Raw genomic sequence first — 22581 nt, forward strand, 5'->3', positions numbered from 1 at the left:
TTTTTGTATTGAAAACTTTTATATTTAATAATATCTTCATACAATTTATCGCAGAGTAGGTCCAAGACAACTCTAAAATCTCCACAAATTTATTTTAGATCGGACCGCTGTAGCACATAGCTGCCATACAAACTGAACGACCAATATGAAGTTTTTGTATGGAAAACTTGTTTGTTTGAAAAAGAAATATGGCATGCCTTATACTTTCCTTATTTTCTTCTTATTTTTATTTGACGTGTTTCTAATTTTTTTTCATTCTCTCCATATGGTAAATACGAGCGTAATTTTTTCGAATGTCTCTATCTCCCTGAACCTACACTTAATAAATGAATTTCAAGGACGTTCACAATGTAAATTTTTTTTCAGGTATTCTAAGAAGTATTCTGGACATAAACGACAAAGGCATGTGAGCCTCTGGGATATGCCATACCTTCACAAAAATACATTTAAATACATACATATGCAGTACATATACACATAACTATTACACTGTTACTGTTAGTTTGGTTCATGCAACCTTCAAAAACCATTACGGTGTGCTTTAAGTACTTGTAGTTAGATATTGAAATTGCACAAATGGCGAGTTAAACGATTTTAATCGCTACTTCATTTCCTCTTTATAAGTATTACCACAATTATCTAAGCATAATCGTGATTGTTCGCGAGGAAGCGTATTTCAATGCTTGACTTACTGTGTCTATTCGAAGGTTTATTTGTAAAGGGTAAGCACCGAATATATTTTATATTATATACATACGTGTTATATGTGTATGTATGCATGTTATGTACACATGTGAATAAAAAAATCGTTCGCTCGAAGTATATAATAAAGCGGGTTAACGCTTGCGGAGCAGCGGCGATGAGCCGAACAGAACAGACACCTCAACTGATGTACACACACACATAAATATATACATACATATGAATAAGTGCATGTGTAGCTCAGTGAAAAAGACAACAAAGAGTCGAACGCAAAATAAGTAAAGGTGTAATAAAAGTCAAGCGAAATGTATCGCATGCAGATGATGTCCTTGAGTTTGGCATCGCTTGCAATGAGCACAGTCAGAAATTAATATTGCATGCAAGACAAAATTTTGGAATTTTTGTGGTGTTCTGTTTCCCGACGAATGCTGACTTATTGTTTACCACATAACATATAATTTGGGATTTTCTGTATTTATTTGTATATTATTATACATTATATTTTATGCATCAATGTTAAGACTAATACTAGAAGCATTCATGTTAAAAGGATAGTCAATATTTTTGGTTCCTGGATTTCACAATCGTATTTCTCAGCATTTAAGGTGTGATCGTGACGTTATTTTTGTTGTAATTTATCTTGGAAAGTAAGGCTTAGAATATAGTATTTGATTTTGATCAAAGTAGAGGTGTTTTTTTCAATAGGCTCTTTATGACAGATCGTCGAAAATTGGACTCAACGGATGAAACATCTGAGACGTAGTCGCGGCCAACATTTGAAAGAGATAATATTAAAAAAATACATTCCAAAGTATGTCCTTTCGAATGATAATAAACATTCCGAAATAAATTTAAAGTTTTTCTTTATTTTCTTTAAGGGGTTTCCATGTGTTTCCTCGGTTAAAAAACCTTATTTTTCAACAATTTATTCTCATATAAAAAAAAAAATTTTATTAGAATTTTTTATTGTTACAAACAAACACTATTAACAAAGAAATTCAGACATAAAAAAAAAAAAAAATGAACTCGGCCATTGCGACGTTATTTTCGGTGACCCCTGGGATTATTGTTGAGCCCGCGTTGGCAGGATAGCTCCTTAAAGGATCATATTAAGTGAAAAATAGGTGTTATAATTAAAACCTTAATATAGAACTTGGTTGAAGGAAAAAAACTGAAAATTGGATTTTTGGCAGACATTAAAAAAAAAATAAAATTTTCGCGACATTTTTTTTTCCAAATAGTTGAAAATCGGAAATAAAATCCTTCGTCCAACTCTTTACTTGAGTAAAATTTCATGAAGATCTCGAAAAATCTTTCCAATCGATCTCAAAAACATAGTTTCTAGAAAGACGCGCTTAAAACCGGCGCACTTAGCCTAGCTAGTCCCGAGCGCAAAAGTTCTCAAGGCTGTATCTCCGAAACTATTACTCGGATCAACTTAGAAATTTAGGACAATATTCTAGAAGTGTTGTAGAATTTAATAAGACAATTTAAAAATTCGATTTTTTAACGATAACCCCTTCATAAAGCTGTTGTGAATACCCCCATTATTTTTCTTCCGAATATTTTTTCGAAAATAAATTACTTTTAAATATTTTTATAATTTCGTGTCCCACTGTTAAACACTCCGTATTTTTTATTTAAAATATTAAAAAGGAAACCCAATTTCGACTCAAACAAAAAAAAACACAAATTTTCAATCAAATATTATAACTTAAAATGTCAGATTAAAAAAACTGTAGTATCTTTACTCTCTGATGGTATAAAAATACATGAACTACTATAGTCTCTCAGAAAAATTGGATAAAAGTTTTTGATTTTGATTTTTTCATATAAATTTTGTGGATATGTAAAAAAAGTTTACAAGCAAAAGTGCTAGATTTTTTCATTTACAACTTTGCCATATATCTTTTTTCTATAGAACCCACAGTTTTGCCGAAAATCGAGATAAGCCATGTTTAGCTTTTAAAAATTCAAGGTGGGTTGGCCTTACCTCTTCCTGACCCCAAAATGCCACAAATTTGTATCCCTTCAGCCTGGTTATTTTATACTCCGTTTCCATTGTGTTTCATTCTGCTTTGGTTTTTTCTTTTGCTTTCAAAAAGTGTCTAACCTCGTCCAATAAACTTTTGTGTTTTCAATTCATTGCCTTCAAAACAATAAATATGGAACACGATCAGTTTTTTTACCATTTACTTTAGAGTAAAACTCTATATTTTGTCCACGTTAAAGCTGCACTTAGCGACTCTCGTAGAGTATCAACATACGAATACGAAACTATTTTGTTTGAGTGTATACTGGCTCTTAGCGAAAATATTTTTTCTTCGTCAATTCACAACAACATAAGCCGTTGAAAACGACAACAACAACAACCAGCGCATTCGCGGTGACAAAATGAGCTCAAGGAATCACAACGCAAAGGTGGGTGACAAAGGTGAAAGGAACGAAGCGATTACTGTGTAGGCAGTCTGTGTGATAGCAATACTTGCACTGGCGGCCGGAGAGGTAGAATATACTACGTGTGGTTAGCGGTTGCAGTGTGCGCTGTAATGAAGCTAACCGCATGCACATTCAGCACATCACAGCAACAAAACTTGCCGCATGTAACATGCTACCAACCGCTTGCGCACACTCACACATTGAAGGCTTGTGGCCTGAGCATGTCTTTAAATCGAAACTAGTTTACTACTCTAATAATCACAATAACGAATACAAATATCGGTATTTGCAGAAATAGTCGTAAGTCATAATAACCAAGGCATCTTATGTACGTTTTGTTATATCTAAGTTGAAGTGAGCGAATTTCGAAATAATTATGAATATGTACTGTTTTCTGTATAATTAGTATTGTAATATGTACTGTTTTCTGTATAATTAGGTTGTTAAGAGCTTGTAGGTACTGTAACTGCGGAATCCAGAGTCATCTCATTGTTAAGTATTACGAATGGAGCTTGACGATTGCACGGAGTTAGCTTAAGGCTCGTCATATTGAATAGAATATATTAAAATATATATAAATAGTATATATTAGATATATTCAATATTAGATAGAAGCTATATAGCAGAGGAATGTGGGGGAACACCAATGCAGTAGGTCTCATAAAGTTTATTTGGGGTTGTGTTGATGGTGAACCAGCGAAAAGGCTCTACTTACACGAATGTAGGAATTTTAGAGTGGAATTAAATAAAATGGATTCCGTAGAATGCAGAGCCAATGATAGGGTTGGTGAAACAGTTGAACGTTTGTTCTGCGATTACCGAAACTTCTTTCGGTTGAGAAGGATAGCATTCAGTGCTTTCAATGTTCGAATGTGAAATGAATTTGACAGCTTGGGCTCAGAGTTTTTTTTCAAATTCAGCGAGTTATTGAATTGTATTCAGTTCGGGCTCACTTATGAGTTAAATGCGGCCAATGAAGTCTTAATTCGGACAGCTTACATTTAGATATATCTTCATTCTATCGTTTCAAGCCACCAACTAAACATATTACACAAGTTCGATGAAAAAATATTATTGACGGTCTTCCCATTTTCAAAATCTTTCCATTTGCACCTTACTTTAGCCAAATACTGATAAAAGTAAGCTGGGTTGATGTGACCATGATCGTCATTGTATTTTTACAGCCGGATGTTTTGCCTAAGGTTAGTTTCATTCTCTCGTAAATAATGGGTTTCGCGCGTTTCGCTCAACTTATGGTCCACATAATCGGCCTACTGAGCATACTATTCACAACACTCATTTTGAGACCCAACATTCATTATTGGATAATATTCGACCGAAATGACCACGTGCAGCACGCAGCCGTGAAGAAAATATAGCAGCCGTAGCTGAGAGTGTACACGAAGATGATAGAGAGTTGATTCGGCGCCGCTCGCAGCAACTCGCACTGACGTGTGGAAGGACTTGGAGCATTTTACGTCGAGATCTTAAATTGAATGTGCTTAGGCTACAGCTTGTGCAAGAACTGAAACCGCTCGACCATCCCAAACGACGTCGCTTCGCTCTATGAGTTCTTGAAAAGTTCCCAGAAGATCCGACGGTTTGAACAGCATTGGATTTTCTGGCACAATGGGTGTGTAAACAAACAAAATTGCCGTATTTGAGCCGAAGATCAAACTGAAGAGCGTTAAGACTGCTATTTCATTTAGAAAAACAACGGGTTGGTGTGTTTTGTGGGCCGCTGGAATCATCGGTCCAAATTTCTTCAAAAGTGATTTCGGTGAGAACGTAACCAGCAATGGTGACCGTTATCGCGCCATGACAACCGACTATTTGATGTCTGAAAATGAAGTTGTTGGTCTTGGAGACATTTGGTTTTAACAAGACGGCGCCACTTTCCACACATCGCATCAATAACTGGATTTATATAGGAACACTTCGGTGATCAGATAATTTTACGTTTTGGGCCGGTCAATTTACCAGCAAGATCGTGTGATATCAGACCGCTAGACTTGTTTCTGTGGAGTTGTGTAAAGTATAAAATCTAAGCGGATAATCCCACTTCGAATCAGACCTTGGAGCAAAACATCACGTATGTTATTCTCCAGTTACCAGTCGAAATGCTCGAGCGAGTCATCGAAATTTGGACTCAACGTATGGATCATCTGAGACGTAGCGCCGGCCAACATTTGAAAGACATAATCATCAAATAATAAATGTCAAGGAATATTATTCGATTGATAATAAATAATCCCCATTAAATTTGAAGTGTCTATGTTTTTCCTTTAAATAAAGGAAACGGATCGCTATTTAGTATGTACCTAGAAGAAAACGTCAGAGATCCTATAAAAAATATGTATATACCTAAATAAAGATCAATAAAATGATCTGAGTCGATCTAGCCATGCCTGTCTGCCTATATACTTGTATACGCTATCTAGTCCCTCAGTTTTTGAGCTATCGATCTGAAATTTTTCGTACGTCTTCTTCTCACTAAGAAGATGCTTATTTGTTGTAACCATCGATATCGGACCAGTATAACATATGCATAGCTTCCATACAAACTATTTGATAAAAACCATTTCCTTGTAAGGAAAACTTTGTTATTCCACGAGTTATCTTAGTGAAATTTGACATGAATTGATACATTATATAGATATACGGTACAATCTCTGAAGAAATTGCTTAGATCGAGTCACTAATACATATAGCTGTCATACAAACTGAACGATCCGAATCAAGTGCTTGTATGGAAAACTTTTTTATTTGATGAGATAGCTTCACGAAATTTGGTATGGGTTAATATTTAAGGTAACGGTACAATCTCTGAAGAAATTGGTTGGATCGAGTCACTTTAATATATAGCTGCCATACAAACACAGCAAAAAAATCAACTTCTTGTATCGTCTCGGTGCCTCCAAAGTAAACTTTTCCTTGTTTTTTGTCGCTTTTGTTTTTATTTTTATTTTTTATTATAATTTCCACAACAATTTAAACGCGCTCGCATTGCTTGGCCAGCACTATACGTATACATAAGTGCATAGCGCTCTCATAAAGTTGTATTTTTTTTTGTTTTTAGCGTTTGCAACTTCCTATTTAAATCGGTTGCCTTTATTTGCATATTTCCATTTGATTGTTAAACTTTCGCAAGCCGTCGCTTTTAATCCGTTTGCTGTTACCATTGTCATTGCTGTTGCTATTTTGCCATTTTTTCGCACACACATGTGTGGGTTTGTTTTGTTGCGGCATTTTGTTGCATTTCGCAATGTTTTTCGCAAAGCTGTTTTGGTTGCATATTTTCGCTGTTTTTGTTGCTTTTGTTTTTGGTGTTTTCTTTTGCATTAACTGCAATTGCAACGCATTACACCGACGCAGGCTTCGCGTTACGGTACTTTCACCTATTTTGTTTTACTGCTGCTTTGCAGTTTTTGCCGCGGCCTGCCAGGCTGCCACCGCTGGCGGCGCCGTGGATGGCAAAGCGCAAAAAAGCGCGATCCAAATCCGTTCGTAAACAAATCTCAAACAAACAAGCGTCGAAATAATAAGGCCTGCCACAAGGGACGCGCGCATTTGCCGCACAGCCGGATGTGAGTTACGAAATAATCACAATGCAACAACAAGTGTATGCACCAATTAATACACGGTGAAATGCAAAACGCATTCACAGCCAGAGGCGCAACACGGAGCGCTCTGAAATTGAACCCGAAAAATATATGAAAATTTTAAATGAATGAAATTTTCAATTTACGCACTCAATTGACTGTGTTTTGGCTGCCGTTATGATGCAAGTGTTTTAATGTATTTAAATTCACCGCAATTTCGAGCGCCAGCGGCTGTTGCAAGTGCGGCGGCGGCCATTGCAGTTGTCATTATGCACAAATATGTTGTTCTTAATTATGAAATACCCGAAGCCAACACTTTTTTGCGCTCGCGACTTTCCACTTAACTGCAGCGTGCTTTCAATTTGTTAAGTGATGGCCATATATGTGTATGTGTGTGGTTGCATATTGGCATTTGCCATTCAATTGTGCACCAAATGCTGCATCAATCAGCCATTCACTGGGTGTGCAGTGCAACGCAGATCAGGCCCGACTCAGCGGCAGCGAAGCGCTGACAACACGGCTGTTCGTGCAACATTGTGGCGTGCATGAGTCGATATGAACTTGTGCATGCGGCATGTGGGAATATCGCACTAAATGCGGCATATCAGCGAGTTATAGCAGCAATCTACACACGCATATGAGCGCAAAAGTACAACGGCAGCGAGTTGCAAACAATAATTGTTGCTGTTGAAGTGTATAATTGGGAAATTTGGTGAGCTTGTTATGTTATACATACATACATACATACATGCACTTAGTTACGTATAAATCGAGCCGTTTGTAAGTTTGGCTGACCAGGCGCGCGGTTACGCCCTTCAAATTACTCTCTACAATTTAGACTGCCATTAATTAACGTTAATTGGAAAGCTTCGTCGGCAGCTTTACTATTAAACCATTTGGAAATCTCATAATATGGCTTAGCTTTTTGGCCAGAAGGAAGGAAGCTGTTGATCTCACAGCAGTCAACTCAGGCAACTTTCGTTTTGATTTCATAGAAATCCGCTGCATTTTCATAAAACTGGGCAGCAGACAGGCAAGCATACCTAAAACTAATAAGTTTTTCCATTATTCAATTTCCACGCAAAAAAAGTGAGTTGCTGGCTAATTACCGCTATTGACAATCGGCGGCCTCAGCTGTAAACCGAACGCATTAATCCAACGTTTAACCTCGAAGAATGCCTAATGATAACTCTATACATATGCATTTACATATATACATGTATATAACGGGTGTTTCTTTGGCCGTGTGGTTTTCAATGAGGCGATGTTGGTTTTTTTGACAGCTGTCACTTGTTTTATGCTCAATTTGGTTTGCCTTTTCAGAGTAAACAGACTTACTCCGAAACAACGCTTGCAAATCGTGAAAATTTTATTTAATTTTTTCGCTGCGTTCAATAGAATCGGTATTTCGAGCAACCATGGATCGGTTTTTCGGCACCACATTTACTCTAGTATCGTATCCTCAGAGACACGGCACAGTGCGCACCGAAGACGCTATTACTGCTGTGAAGCTGAGCAACGCAGAAGACCCGCGGAAGGATTTCATTTTCCGGGCTTTCAAAATCCAACTCATGCAAGAACTGAAGCCGAACGACCATAAAGCGCGTCGCAAGCTCGGTGAATGAGCCGATCCTGAGGTTCAAAAGAAAATTTTGTTCAGCGACGAAGTCCTCTTTTTGCTGAATGGGTACACTAATAAACAAATTGTTGTATTTGGAATGATGATAATCCAAAAGCCATTGCTGAGACGCCAATACATTGTCAAAAAGTCGCCGTTTGGTATGATCTATGGGCAGACTTACCGATCTAAATGGACTAGACCTCCGAAAAAACAGTCCTTGGCCGTCAATTCCGCTAAAGTAGAACCGGCTGTTGTGGGTTATGGAGTAGTCCCCATACATCTGACACCCTTCTACTTTTGGCTCGACCCCGTCGAAACAGCTGGCTTCCTGGGCTTACCATTGGATGACGTCAATGACAACTTTGTTAATGCTTACCATTCTAACGGAAATTAGGTACCCGTTACAACAACAATCTATGGGCAGAGGTAAACATTGGTCTCTAATTATTCAAAAATTAAGCCGGCTATAATTTTACAGTCAATGGGCAACGCTATAGAAACTTGACTAATGACCTTTTAGTGGCTGAGTTGAAGGAAATTGATGTGGACGACCTTTCGTCCAAACGAAAAGTGCGCTACATATCATACAATCAACGAAATAATAAATTTATCGAAGTATACTTTTGGATAGCACATTATATCGAATCCTGAAGTTGTGTTGTGACCTCCAAGATCGAGCAATTTAACGCCGTTGTACTATTTTTTGTGGGGTTATGTGAAATCGCTTGTCTCTACAGATAAGCCCCAGGTGATAGAGACGCCCCCTTGAACTGGACAAAGAAGAATATTCGACGCGTTATTGCTGACATATAGCCTCAACTGTTGCAAAAAGTTACTGAAAATGGAATAATGAAAAGAATTTATTCGATTCTGCGGCGGCGGTTACTTGCATGAAATCATTTTGAAACATAATGACGCACCATCTTTTTATTATCTTCATAATAAAGCTGACATTAAATTATATGCATTTTATTTCTTCTTAAAAGCTACATGTCTGAAAACAACACCCTTTATATGCACTACATATATTTATGTAGGTAAATGTAGTATACAAACCACGCTACGCATTTGTGCACACTCGTACTAATTCGTGCTCGGTTCGGCTGATTTTTACCGATGGCTTTCATTTGTGTTGCATTTACGGCTTCATTTCAGCTTATTACATTTGGTTTAAATTTCATTCCGATTTACCATTATTATTATGAATTATGAGCTCACAAGAGCTCTGCCGTTAACATCACCATTTCATCACGAATGGCGCTGACTAACACAACAGCAACTGAGATATTAACATCATCGGCAATAATAAATCAGCAATTCAAACAGATAGTATTAAAACATACCTTTATTCATAGCGTATTAGCATACATATGTAGTAATAGGTACAGTGCGCTCCAGCTAATTGGTACGCGCATTGAAATGGTCAATGAGTAGTCACTATACAAAATATTGGCAGCACAAAATTGAATCTAATTAAATTTTGTTTATACCAAAATTATTACAATTAAATTTCTTCGGTTGGGCACAATTAGGCAGAGAACGCTGTACATTGAAATGAACTCATTCGCATTGTTAGTTTGGCTTTGAATGCCGTTTGTCATGAATTCACTTCCCAATACTCGTCAATTTCGCCTGCCTCGCCACACATCGAAAGAAATTGCATATCTAAGGTAACACAATTATATAAATGACGAGTTTAACGGTTGAAATTTGGTTATTAATTTCATTAACAGAAGCTGCAAATGAACGCACGCTTTGCGGATTAGTTTGCTAATTAAAATAGGTGGTATCAAAACCTTCTGTGATTATTAGGATTGGGATTAACTGACAATGCGCTTTCAAAGCCCTTAAAGTGAAGTCCATGAAGAAAACGCGTCGGGAATTGTACGTTAGCTGCAGTTTTAGGCTTCTCGATCAATGCAGCGTCTTCCTAGCGAAGGTGAGCAGATCTATAGCTCCGGAGAACTGCCCCCTTCAGTGTGGTGACTATCTACTCAAATAGTTGGGCAACTAAATTAGTTTTGAGTTAGCTGACTTCTATTCTCTAGCATTGAGCTATGTTTTGATTATACTAGTTTGGCTTCCTGATCACAGCGGTAATTCAGGAAATTGTAAGGCTGATAAGCTTGCTACGGTAGGTACTTCAGCCTCAATAATTGCGGGAAGGGAATGGAATGTTAGATGTTAGCCAAGTTGTAGTCTACGTCATCCAATGGCAGGCTCATGAAACATGCTGTTTCGAAGGGGGTCGGACCAAAGGGAGAGGGCTGTCAGATGAGTAGGGTTAGTGGGGCATACAAAGAGATGGCCAGTGTCACAACTGATGCACAAATGCAGAAGATTTTCATTAGGCTTTACGGTGCATAGCAATCAAGTGTAATCCCCGCAATAGTTGAGGAACCGCATGATAATGACCATATCCTTAGCGCAGATATTAAACAACAGCCTGACTTTTCCGTAATACCACTTTTTTTCTTGAAGGTGAATTTTCAGAAGATAAAATACCGTCGGCATACATAATTCAACCTATTACCTTAAAGCACCTCATCCGTGATCATGTCTGGCCTTCGCCAATTTTAGCGTTTGCGGGACTTGTGAAGAACGACGTCTTCGTTCTAAACCCTTATCTACCTCCGTCTCCTGTACTTTTTATTTACCTCGGTGTACCACCGCCAGACATTTCTTCACAAAGACAAGCTTTAGCCGGTAGGCTTTACATCTAAAAACTGTACTTTTCTTCGTTTATCAACAGTCTCTCGTTGTTCCTTCGCCACTTGATCCTTCTAAGCACAGCTAAGCCTTCTTACCTGTTTCTACGTCTCTGGGGATCGCATCATGTACGGTACTATACTATATTTTCAGGCATCAGTCGCTCTGCCAGACCAAGTTTCACTACTTCCGCAGCATCTTTCCACTTGAATATATGTAAAACCAGTTTTGGTTTTTTGCGATAACAGACGGAGTTCGGTTACGTGGTCCATGAGGAGTAGTCCGCATATAGAGTGTCGGCGCTTGATGTGAATTTTACAGACTCTGTGGCCTGACTAACGATACCTGCTCCCGTGCCTCGTACCGTGTGACCCTCCAATGATTGTGCGCTGCCTTCGTCCATTGTTTCCCCGGTGCCGTACTCTTGACATTTCCTGCAGTCTTATCAATCTGTCAGTCCCACCTTGCAGGCGTGTGCCGCCTCCAAACTGTGGCCAGTAAGTATTCCAATCATGTTCTTACAGTCCTTTCTATCGGAATCTATGCCAGTTGGAATTTTGTCTGTTTCTGTTCTACCATTTTACACATGACCTTTGTAGTCTTGCAACCAAGTAGATCGTTCCATCACGGTTTGGTCTTTCTTGCCGGGATTTTGTCCACATCGTCGTAGGGACATTGCAAGGGTTTACCAACGTCGATCACGTTTTTGGGTGACAGTTGTATAATCCTCTTCGACTATCTCATTGCCCACGATACATCTGGAACCTGGCAGCCAGCAGAAGTGAAGTCATTTGGTACTGATGACACTGTGCATTGGTGCCTTGCTTTTCAAAACACTTCTGGCCGATGTGCGAAACCAAATTATAGCTTCGATTACTGTTTATCTGTCCATACTAACACTGGAGTTGCTTGCTGATGCATTAGAGTCTAGTTTCTCGGTTTTTCATTGGCAAAGACCTCGGCTTGAAATATACCGCAGTGGTTCGCCAACTTTGAAGGCTACCTTATCAATAACTCTGAACAGTATACATGTATTCTGGACTGAACTCCGTCCTCCATTTTCGAGTCTTTAGTATAAATGTTTAATATCTTTACGCGAACTATATGTTTCTATGTTTATTCCGAACTTTCTGTTCCAAGTGAAAAGTGGGATCACGTTCCGTCGTTTTTCCTGCACATTTTTCAGCCAAGAGCTTTATAAGTAACAAGTCTAGTTCTAGTTCAAGAATCGCCGTTGTAGTTGCGCCTGTTCTGCAAAAATTCATAAACAAGAAATGCATATAAACATGAGAATTCAATTTTATTCTCTGCATTCAAGCCAGTTTTCAGTTCTCAATTATCTTAGAAATATTTAGGTTAGTTTTTTATGTAATGACTTGTAATTAGCTTGCTCTCTCAAGCGTACACAAAATCAAAATTTACGAAACGACTTTCAGATCAAGTACTCCGATAGTAAATAACCCTCAAAACTAAGAAATCTCAAATTATGAAATGAAAAGTAGAATGTTGGAAGGGAAATCAAGTATCTGAATAAAATCTAAGCAGTGACCGCTTATGTAACCAAGCAGCATGACAAAAACGGAATTCATTTCAACACAGGTGGTCGGCATGAAAGTACTAATTGCCGCAAAGTAAGGTAATAAAGACACCGTGTGGCAAGATGTATTACGAATGCCCAAATGTTGGTTGAATGCATAAAAATAGCCAGACCTCATCTGCAGATATCATGCTTTGTGCACTCTGCCGTAACATTCTTGAATTGGATACGTCCCCGTGTGTGTGTTGTTGTTGGTGTGGTGAGCGTTTTTCTACAACAGCCAACATATATACGTATGTGCAGCAGCAGCTGATAGTTCGGAGGTGGTAACAATTGCAATACCGATACTTACTTACCACACAATGCTCTAAGTTTCGAACAAGTGGCAGTGTAAGCAAATAGCTCGACTTGAGCTTCGACATATTGTACATATAGTAGATATGTAAGCGTGTGTAGCTTAGTGCCGCCGTGCCTTTGTATTCTAGCTGAGTATGGCAACAAGCTTCTCCACTTCATAATTCTTCTAGGGCTTCGAAAATCAGCCAAGCAAACGAATCAACTTTTCACGCTGCCCTCGCGCTTGCGGAGCACGGGGTGAGTGGCAATGCTACAAGTGGCTTACCTATCGTTGCATATATATGTACGTGAAACTACTTGATTACATATGTTTGTATATTTGTGTAAAAAAGTATGTCCAATAGTACTGCGCTCGGGCTGAGCTGGCCAGAGAACTACGTGTATTGGCACAACTCACAAAAACAAAAACAAAAAATATTAGAAAAAAGCATAAATTCGTACTTGAGCAACCAAGTGTGACGAATGAGATTACTGAAATCTTCTGGAGCAGATCCATTTTTCATGCAACTCTGCAGCGTACAGCGTACAGCAACAACAACTGCACTTACAGCTAGAGCTACGGCAGCCACAACTATTGCAAGTGCACGCTTTGGGGGCTACACTTTGCCGCTGCAATTGAAGTCTTTGCCATTGTGGACTTTAATACCCTAGCACCAACACACACACATACACGAATACATTTAAACATACACATACATACATGCATACATACAAACCTATAAGCCAAAGCTACGAGTACTTGAGTTGCAAACCATGGCGTATTGTTTTTTTCCTGATTTGTTGTTGTTGTTGTAACTGTCATTGTTACTACCATTGCGGGGCTGTGTGTTGCGATTGTTGCCATTGTTATTACTGACGATTGCAATCAAACATTGCAATGAATCGCAAAAGCACTGCAGACTGGCCTTTAGCTAGTGGTGACGGTGACGGTGACGGCGGGGGTGTAGCGGTAAAGTGCGAATTTAGACATGTTCGGGGTTGTAATACTTTTCGCACATATCCACATGCATTTGCCATGTATTTTGCGTGTATTTGAGTATGCTTATGCAGTTGCATGTCGAGATTCATCTCAGCAATTTATGCAACCACACACCAGCCATCCATCGATAGGCGGGTTCAATGCGCAACATCCGTTTGGTTTGTTTTGCATCGTTTTGAAATTTCACACAATTGATACTCTAATTAAATGGAAGAACAAACCGAAAGCAATTACAGTTGAGTAGACGAAAATGCAGCAGCATTAAAGGCAACCAAGGCAGTGTGTTGGCCAACACTCGTTGGTAAGTTGTTCGGTTAGGTTAGGTAAGCGTCGCTAAAAATAAAAGCAAGAATAACGTTCACTTCGCTTGCAGTGAATCTATAATACCCTTCACAAATGCAAAATATTTCTTACAAGAACTTGGTTTTGATCGATCAGTTTGTATGGCAGCTATATGCTATAGTCATGCGATCAAAACAATTTCCTCGAAGATTACATCGTTGACTAAGACATTGACCCATGACAAATTTCACGAAAATATCTGGTCTAATAAAAAAGTTTTCCATACAAGCACTTTATTCCGATTGTTCAGTTTGTGTGACAGCTATATACCATAGTCTTTCGATATTTACTATTCCGACAAATTAACAGCTTCTTGGAGAGAAAACGACGTGTGCAAAATTTCAAATCCATATCTCAAAAACTCAGGGACTAGTTCGCATATATATAGACAGATAGACGGAAATGACTAAGTCGACTCAGCTCGTCATGCCGACGATATTTGAGACTTTATTTGTGGTTCGATTCAAACCTGCACTTTCTCGTTTTTCTAAGGTAAACATCTTATAATAATATCTTCTGAAACATAGTCGTTGAAAATTATTCCAAACATATCCGAAAATATAGCCACTGTTGGCACCAGACTGTCTTCTCTTGTACAGTGTTTTGGATTCAGTTCAGAATTATCATCCCGTTGTTCTGTTTGGTCACATGTGAGCCAAATTTATCCAAAACGTTGCTTTTACGGTTTAAGCCTGGTTACTATCTCGTAAACCCTGTCACTCCAAGTCATTCTGTAACTGATGCTTTTGGGCTTCCACTGCGTCCGTCGAATTCGATTCATTTACTGCACGGACTTTGGCAATGCACATTTGATTAGTTTCCCTAAATTTTTTTTATCTTTGAAAATTGCCCGACAGCTTTAAGATTGCTTCGAGATTGAACGTTTTCATCGAGGTCGATTTTCATAAGTTTTTCTCGAGACGAATTTTTCACCGGAAAAATCATTGGGTATAGACAGGAACAGGCAGGAATCACTTGGTACCAGGTCTAAACTATAAAGTGGATGCATAAAAATATTCCAACCAAACTCCTGGATCTTCTGGCGAGTCAAATTATAGCGTGGCGTTTTCCTGGTGGAATACAATTCGTCTTCTATTGGCAAAATCTGGTCACTTCTGGGCAATTTCTTACTGCAAACGGTCCAATTGTTGACAGTATAGGTCCAAATTGAAAGTGTAGTTAAAGAAGAGCAACTCATAGTAGCTAATTCTCTAACAATCCCACCAAACATATAAGAACCTCTTCCTGACAGTTCATCCTCTAGCGTTGCTGCTGTTTGCACAGACTCACCTCCATTCGACCGTGATCGTTTTTCTTGACGTTGTCGCCAGTAAACATCCGATTCAGGAATGCATCGATTTTATTGCGATTCAGCAGCGGTTGACGGGTGGATTTTTTATGTTAACTCGTGTAGCACCCAGACATCAAGATAAAATAGTTCGAAAATACGGTCTGACATTCAGGATAAGGGGTTACAAGGATTTTCTCAGGTAAAAACTAGCATTTTTCAACAATTTTTAAAATTTTTTCTCACATAACAATGAAATATTTTATCAAAATTTTTTTATTGTTACAAACATATACAATTAAAAAAGAAATTATGAAATTTTTGGAAAACAATATTTTAAACTCGGCGATTACGACGCCATTTTCGGTGACCACTCGGAAAAAGATGCGACCGCGTTGGCAAGATAACTCTTTACAGGAACATATAAAGTGACAAAATACGCGTTTTAGCTAAAACCTTAACATAGAACTTGGACGAAGAAAAAAAACTGAAAATTGAATTATTGGCAGACATTTTTACAGGAAAACTAAAATTTCAGTGAAAATTTCGTATTTTTTTCAAATAGTTATAATCGAAAATAAATCCTTCGTCCAAGGCTTTAAGAATTGTATTTCAAAGACCAGTGTAAAATTTCCTAAAGATCGATTGAGTAGTTCTCGAGAAATCTTGCCAACTGAATTCAAAAACACAGTTTCGAGAAAACGCGTTTAAAAACGGCACACTCAGACTCGTGCGCACAAGTTCTAAAGGCTGTAACTCCGAAACTACTACTTGGATCAATTTGAAAATTTCGGACAATATACTAGAGATGTTGTAAAATTTAATAACACAATAAAAAAGTTCGATTGTTTAAAACCGGTAAATTCATGTATCCCCTTATTTCAAGTACCACCCAGACATGAAGATAATATAAATTTAGCAATTACCTCATAACCAAAAAAAACTTTAACATTTCTTGTTGACTTGGCATATATTAAAAAAAACATAAACTGAAAATGCGATCACAATTATTTTTCTAAAGTAGTGAACTAATGCTCCTTAACCTAAAATAAACTTAAATTAAACTTAACTATGCGAGTATAACAACTTAAATCAGAGCTATCTGGAGTTTGATGGCTTCGCCGCGTGGTCGTCGTCTTGAATTTAAAATTTAGACGATATGTTGAGTTATTTCAACATCCCTTTCCTACAGCCAAGTGCTTGGATTTGTTTGTGATTTCATTGTTTTGTGACACTCCTTAATCATTTCAATTTTCTCCGTTAATTCCTCCTTAAAATCCACCTGTCGATTTATTGCCATCAAATCGGCGCCTCCGTAGTTGTCGAGATTCTTCATGTTTTCGTTAATTAGCTTTTCGGTTAGCTCCACTTTTGATTTGATGCGACGTACTACCCTCGGGTTTGGACGACGTAGTTCCTCATTATAAAGAAATAGTTGATAGGGTAGTGTGGACTTTTCGATATTTTCACCCATTTTTGTGTAAACTGGTTGGAATATTACTTGAATATGAGTTTCTGAGTTCTCAGATGCGTTGACTGCTCCTGTGTCTTCCTAATCTGGCGACTGAATGATCCTTAAATCAAACTGTCAGCGATTTTATACTCACATCCTTTATCATCCCAAGGAAAAACTTTTGTCTCAATGACACAGTTTTACCTTTAAACAATTTTTGTTTTACCTTTAAATAAACGAAAAGGCTTAATGAAGTCTGTAAATTGCGTCAAGTTTAGACTACCTGTTGCAACCTTTTTGCCTAATTATTGTAAGTCCCCTAAGTACGGGTGTAAACAAAGATTGTTTATGAAAGGTTTGACGTAAACTTAGGTAACACATGTGTTATAGTGTCACTACAAGGTCAGTCAAGGGATTATGCAGATATATCTTGAAACAATAATAAAATCAATTCTGAAATGTATCCAAGATAACAAGATTATATGTTTTGACAACTTCATCATAATAACGGCAACAAGTTTGCAATTCCTTTTGTTTTAAGAAATTCTAGAAATGTTTTAAAGAATTATGAAACCTGTACCTATATGTTTCTCCCAAAGTTCTTCATATGTTTTTGGTGTCAATGATTTTCGTAAGAAACGCATTTAAGTAAAGACTTTTGATATATTTTAGCTTTTATGAGAGATTAGGCATGTTGTTAATTATCATTAGAAGTAAAAATATAGATCCCTCTTGCTCAATTGGTGTTAGATGCGCCATTTTGATACACTATCGTAAGACCTTGCTTCGTTACAGGTTTCTTCGGGTGAAAAACAACCTTTTTTCAACAATTTGTTTCTCATATTTTACAAACATACACATTAACACAAAAATTCTAAACTTTTTGGAAAAAAAAAAATATTTTAAATCCGGTCATTGCGACGCCATTTCCGGTGACCCCTCGGAAAAAGATGCGACCTTGTTGGTAGGATAACTCCTTACAGGATCATCTAAAGTGGAAAAAATACGAGTTTTATGTAAAACCTTAACTTAGAACGAAGAAAAAAAATTAAAATTGAATTTTTGGCAAACATTTTTTCACAATAAATATGAAAATTTTAGTGAAAACTTTGCGGCTATTTTTGAAATATGTAGTTGTAATCGGAAAAAAGAAAAAATCATTCGTCCAAGTCTTAAAAAAAAGGTATTTCTAAGACATGTTGATAATTTCATGAAGATCGGCTTAGTAGTTCTCGAGAAATCTTGCCAATCGATATCAAAAACACAGTTTCGAGAAACACGAGTTTAACGCGTTAAAACACTTATCTTAGCTAGACTCGAGTGCACAAGTTCTCAAGGCCGTATCTCCGAAACTGTATCTCGGATCAACTTAAAATTTAGGATAATATTCTAGAGGTGTTTTAGAATTTAATATGGCAAGAAAAAAATCGATTTTTTTAAACCCATAAACTCTTGTAACGCCTCAAACCATTTGTTGCTCTCAATGAAACTACTTACGTATATCTGTTATGTTTTTTTATTAATAGACATTCATTCACTCTTGGAACCTATTTAAGATAGAGCTGGACATTGACAGAGAAAGTATAGAACAGTTTCCTTACTCCCTTCGACTTTACAGCTGCGCGCCAAATTTTGTTGGAGGGTATTCCCATTTGTAACGCATGTTTTCCAAATGACCAAAGCCCCGTTATAGTAGCTTTAAGTCTGTTAATCTTTTCCTGGACCTATGTAATAAGTCTTTAAATTTTGTCTTGCAGTAGTTTGGCCACAACTGTTTCGCTATCATGCATTTGGTTGTATAGTTCCGTTTATACTGAGCTAATTATTTAAATTGTGTTTCGAGTTCCCTTTTGATCATATCTAGCGGAGTATCCTTGGATTCGTTTACAGAGGCTCCTGACTTTGCCAACTCGTCTGGTTTATCGTTGCCGAAAGTTTTTCAATAACAAGAACCCAAATGATGATCAAGCAGTGCCAGTGAGCTGAAAGCCTTCTGACATTTGTTTGCTAAGCTGGAATTAATTTTTGACGACGGAAGAGCTAGTAGTGCCGCAAGGCTGCCTGCACAATGATAACATGAAATAATGTTTGAACATTTGCTCGTTTTCGAATTACTCATGGACTCGGCAGCTTTCTTTATGTTTGATGCCTCTGGTCATCAAAAGCTCAGAAATTGTTTTCACAAATAGAGGCCTCCAAACCGCTCACAGTGTGACTTAATGCAAAAGATATCATGAAGACATACATACGCACATACATATACATATACTACAATTGTCGTTGCGGCTGCCGACAGTTGTCATTCAAGCGGAGCATCTTATTTCTCAATAACTTGATTTAACTACCATATAACCGATTTCTAGCAAAAATTAACAAAAATCAACAGACAATCAACACATCGGTGTATATTACAACAAAACAACAATAACAAAGCGGGGAAAACGTGCAACAATGATAACAACTGTGTACGTAAACACCTGCTGTTAGGCGACATGTGCCAGCGTTTCCAGCTAAATCTTCCTAATGCAATTGAGAAAATGCTGTTTAACGGTTTCTTGTGTGGCTCAACTACTTAAGTGGACACATTGCCCGATGCGTCCGATGTCCGCTTGTGTGTGCCACATTGTTGTGGCAATATAAAAGTAAGTTTTTATCATTGCCACCAGTTGAAAAGTTGCCTGGTTGTTGTTGTTGTCACAGCAGCTCATTTCAAAATTGCATATTGATTGTTGGCGTTAATTTTCTAAATGGCAAAATCGCTATCTTCAGGCGCATCGTGCAACAGCCGCTTGTACGCTGATTGTGCCGCAGAAAGTTGCAAGAGAAAATGCAATGATAATTGTTGATTTATGGCCGTGTGCACATTGTATTAATTCGATATGAAGGCTAAGTATGTGTAGACTATGCATTATAGACAATATCTGTAATGTGGCTATGACTTTCTGGCGCAAGCGGATAAGTGGCACGACCGATTTCACCCGCATAAGTCTACTTACGATACGTTAGGTGCCTCTCAATGATAGAATTTTTGTATTTGAAACTATTATAAACAAAAAATATTAAGACTTTGTTTAAATATTTAAAATTCTTTCTTTATTCTTCACAACCTATGTCATATCCCTTAAACTAAGACCACTTGTCCCAATACACCCGTCCCAAAGTTTTTCCAATAGCCAAAAAAGTTGTTTTTTCCGGAATAGACTTCAATTCGCTTAGTGATTCACGCTTAATGTCTTCAATTGACTCAAAACGGTTTCCATGGAGCAGTCGTTTGAGTTTGTTGAATAGCCAGAAGTCACACAGAGCTAAATCAGGCGAACACGCACTTTATTGGTTGAAAATTTGGCGAAAAAGTCACTAAGAATTAATGCAGTATGCGAAGTTGCAGTATCGTGGTACAAAGACTAATTGTTATCGGCCTCTTTTTACGAATAGCTTCGCGCAAACGACGCATTATACTCAAATAGTATTCCTTGTTGACAATTTGGCCAATCGAAAGGAATTCGGAGTGCACGACACCTCGATAATCGAACAAAACTGTCACTGTGACCTCGATTTTTGGCCTGCTTTGACGTTGTTTTTTCGGCTTCGGCTCACCTTTGCCATGATATTCAGACGATTGATCATCTGTTTCCAGATTGTAAGCATAGATCAAAGACCCATCGCCAGTAATAATACGTTTCGTGACGTCCTGTGGTCGGAAAGCATTGTCTCACAGACGTTAAACCGACGCTGTTTTTCGAAAAAGTTGAGTGATTTTGAAACTAATCGGGTGCTTTCACTTTTCTTACACCCAAATGGGCTTTCAAAATGGTTTTCACTGATCTTTCCGATAATCCAACAATGCCAGTAAGATCCCTGACTGTTAATTTTCGATTCTCAAGCACAAATTCTTTTATATTATTGACGTGCTTGTCATCAGTTGAGGTTGATGGCCGTCCTGGAGGTGGTTCGTCGTCAACGCGTTTTCGACATTCTTTGAATAATTTGTACCAATCAAGAACACTTGCTCGCGACAAACAATTATCACCGAAGGCCGACTTCCGACATTAGAAATTTGATTTCGGACACAAAATTTAACTGAACTTCTTTGTCCAATAATTTCACTCAAAGAGGAAAGAACAAGGCATTTGGCACGGAGTGACTCCTAATTTGTTGTAACTGGGTTGGTTTCGTCACAATTAGAGCTGACGCTTCGCTGACAGCTTTCCTTTTATCAGAGGTCTGACACATACATAGATATATGCTGACAAGTTTGCACCGTAAAACTAGCGCCGAGTGTAGGTTTTAACCTTTTCCTTATATTTAAATAACGGGAACAAATACCTGTTCAGATACTTCTATGCTCATGAAATTGGCACAGATATTTTCTGAAACATTCATCCCCGGTCAGTAAATGGCTGAAGTGGAAATTCAGATCCCCAAGTCGTCTGTTCATCTACAAATGAATGTCTGATATCAGACTGTGGGTCAAGGATCCTTTTGATGAGTTTTTCCACCACATTGTAATTTCTTAGTTCTTCTCATTCTTGATGTAATCGCACGAATTCTCCCCTTTGGATGTCATTGATCGGCATGCTGGCTCTTTTTGGAAAGCACTTACGTAAATATTATTTGCATTGCAGAAAGCTTATGCCTGCATCCATATTGCTGCCGCATATAATATAACCGATCTGTCAAAATTATGGCATCTGCATTTTGGGATGCGCATGAAAAAATGTGTATTGACTACCTTGAAAAAGGAAGGACCATGAACAGCGACTACTACCTAGCATTATTGGATTATTCGAAAGATTAACGGCCGTATTTGAACAAAATGAAAATGTTTTTTTAACGATGACAATGCACCGTGTCACTAGTCAGTGAAAACGCTGACAAAAGTCGATCAATTGGGCTTCGAATGGCTTCCGCATTCACAGTATTCTCCATATCTGGCCTCCAGTGACTATTTCTTGTTCTCAGAACTCGAAAGAGCGCTAGCAGAGAAGAAATTTTCATGGAATGAAGAAGTGATAGCCAAAACTGAGACTTATTTTTGTTTTATTTTTCAATTGAACTGTTTTGTATATTTATATTTATATTTATATATTATTTATTATATTTTATTTGCTTAACCTGCCCTGTACGCCAAGTGCTCCTTAAAGTTTAGTTTTTAGTTCAATATCCCTGCAAGATACTTCATCTGTGGCTGTGATATCAGCCTATGGTCCAGACCCTATGGTCAGGGATTTTTTATTTGATTTTCCTGTGCTAATGAGCAAGACTTCTGTTTTCTCTTCACCAGCTCCAGACTCATAGAATAAAAACATTGGCATATACCATTTATGCAATCATTGCATTTGATTTGGACGTCATCTAGCTGTCTAGACACAGCTTGCACTATGAAGTTATAAGCTGAATCGGATCTAAATAAAAACATTTCACAACAAAATGTTATGAAACGAAGTTAGTATAATTTAAAAAATATGTTTCAATGAAATATTCAATTGAAAAAATTCTTAAAAAAATAAAATAAAGTATACATCGTCACCTAAAATGCAAAATAACGTAAC

At 37.7% G+C, this 22581-nt stretch overlaps 2 protein-coding genes across 2 annotated transcripts in view; one reads left to right on the plus strand and one right to left on the minus strand.

Moving 5' to 3' along the window:
• LOC120777157 (dentin sialophosphoprotein-like) overlaps nucleotides 1-22581 on the plus strand; it is a 194300-nt gene that overhangs the window by 29563 nt on the left and 142156 nt on the right. The gene's annotated exons all lie outside the window — the stretch shown is intronic.
• Nucleotides 16763-17050, minus strand: LOC120777600. Its single transcript, XM_040109038.1, has one exon. The coding sequence runs from the start codon at nucleotides 17048-17050 to the stop codon at nucleotides 16763-16765; it is 288 nt and encodes a 95-aa protein (XP_039964972.1).

The sequence above is a fragment of the Bactrocera tryoni genome, chromosome 5 (genome assembly GCF_016617805.1).
Source record: "Bactrocera tryoni isolate S06 chromosome 5, CSIRO_BtryS06_freeze2, whole genome shotgun sequence".
Taxonomy (NCBI): domain Eukaryota; kingdom Metazoa; phylum Arthropoda; class Insecta; order Diptera; family Tephritidae; genus Bactrocera; species Bactrocera tryoni.

Coding starts and splice junctions, on each gene's coding strand:
- LOC120777600 (XM_040109038.1), bottom strand. CDS start 17,050: ATGGGTGAAAATATCGAAAAGTCCACACTACCCTATCAACTATTTCTT.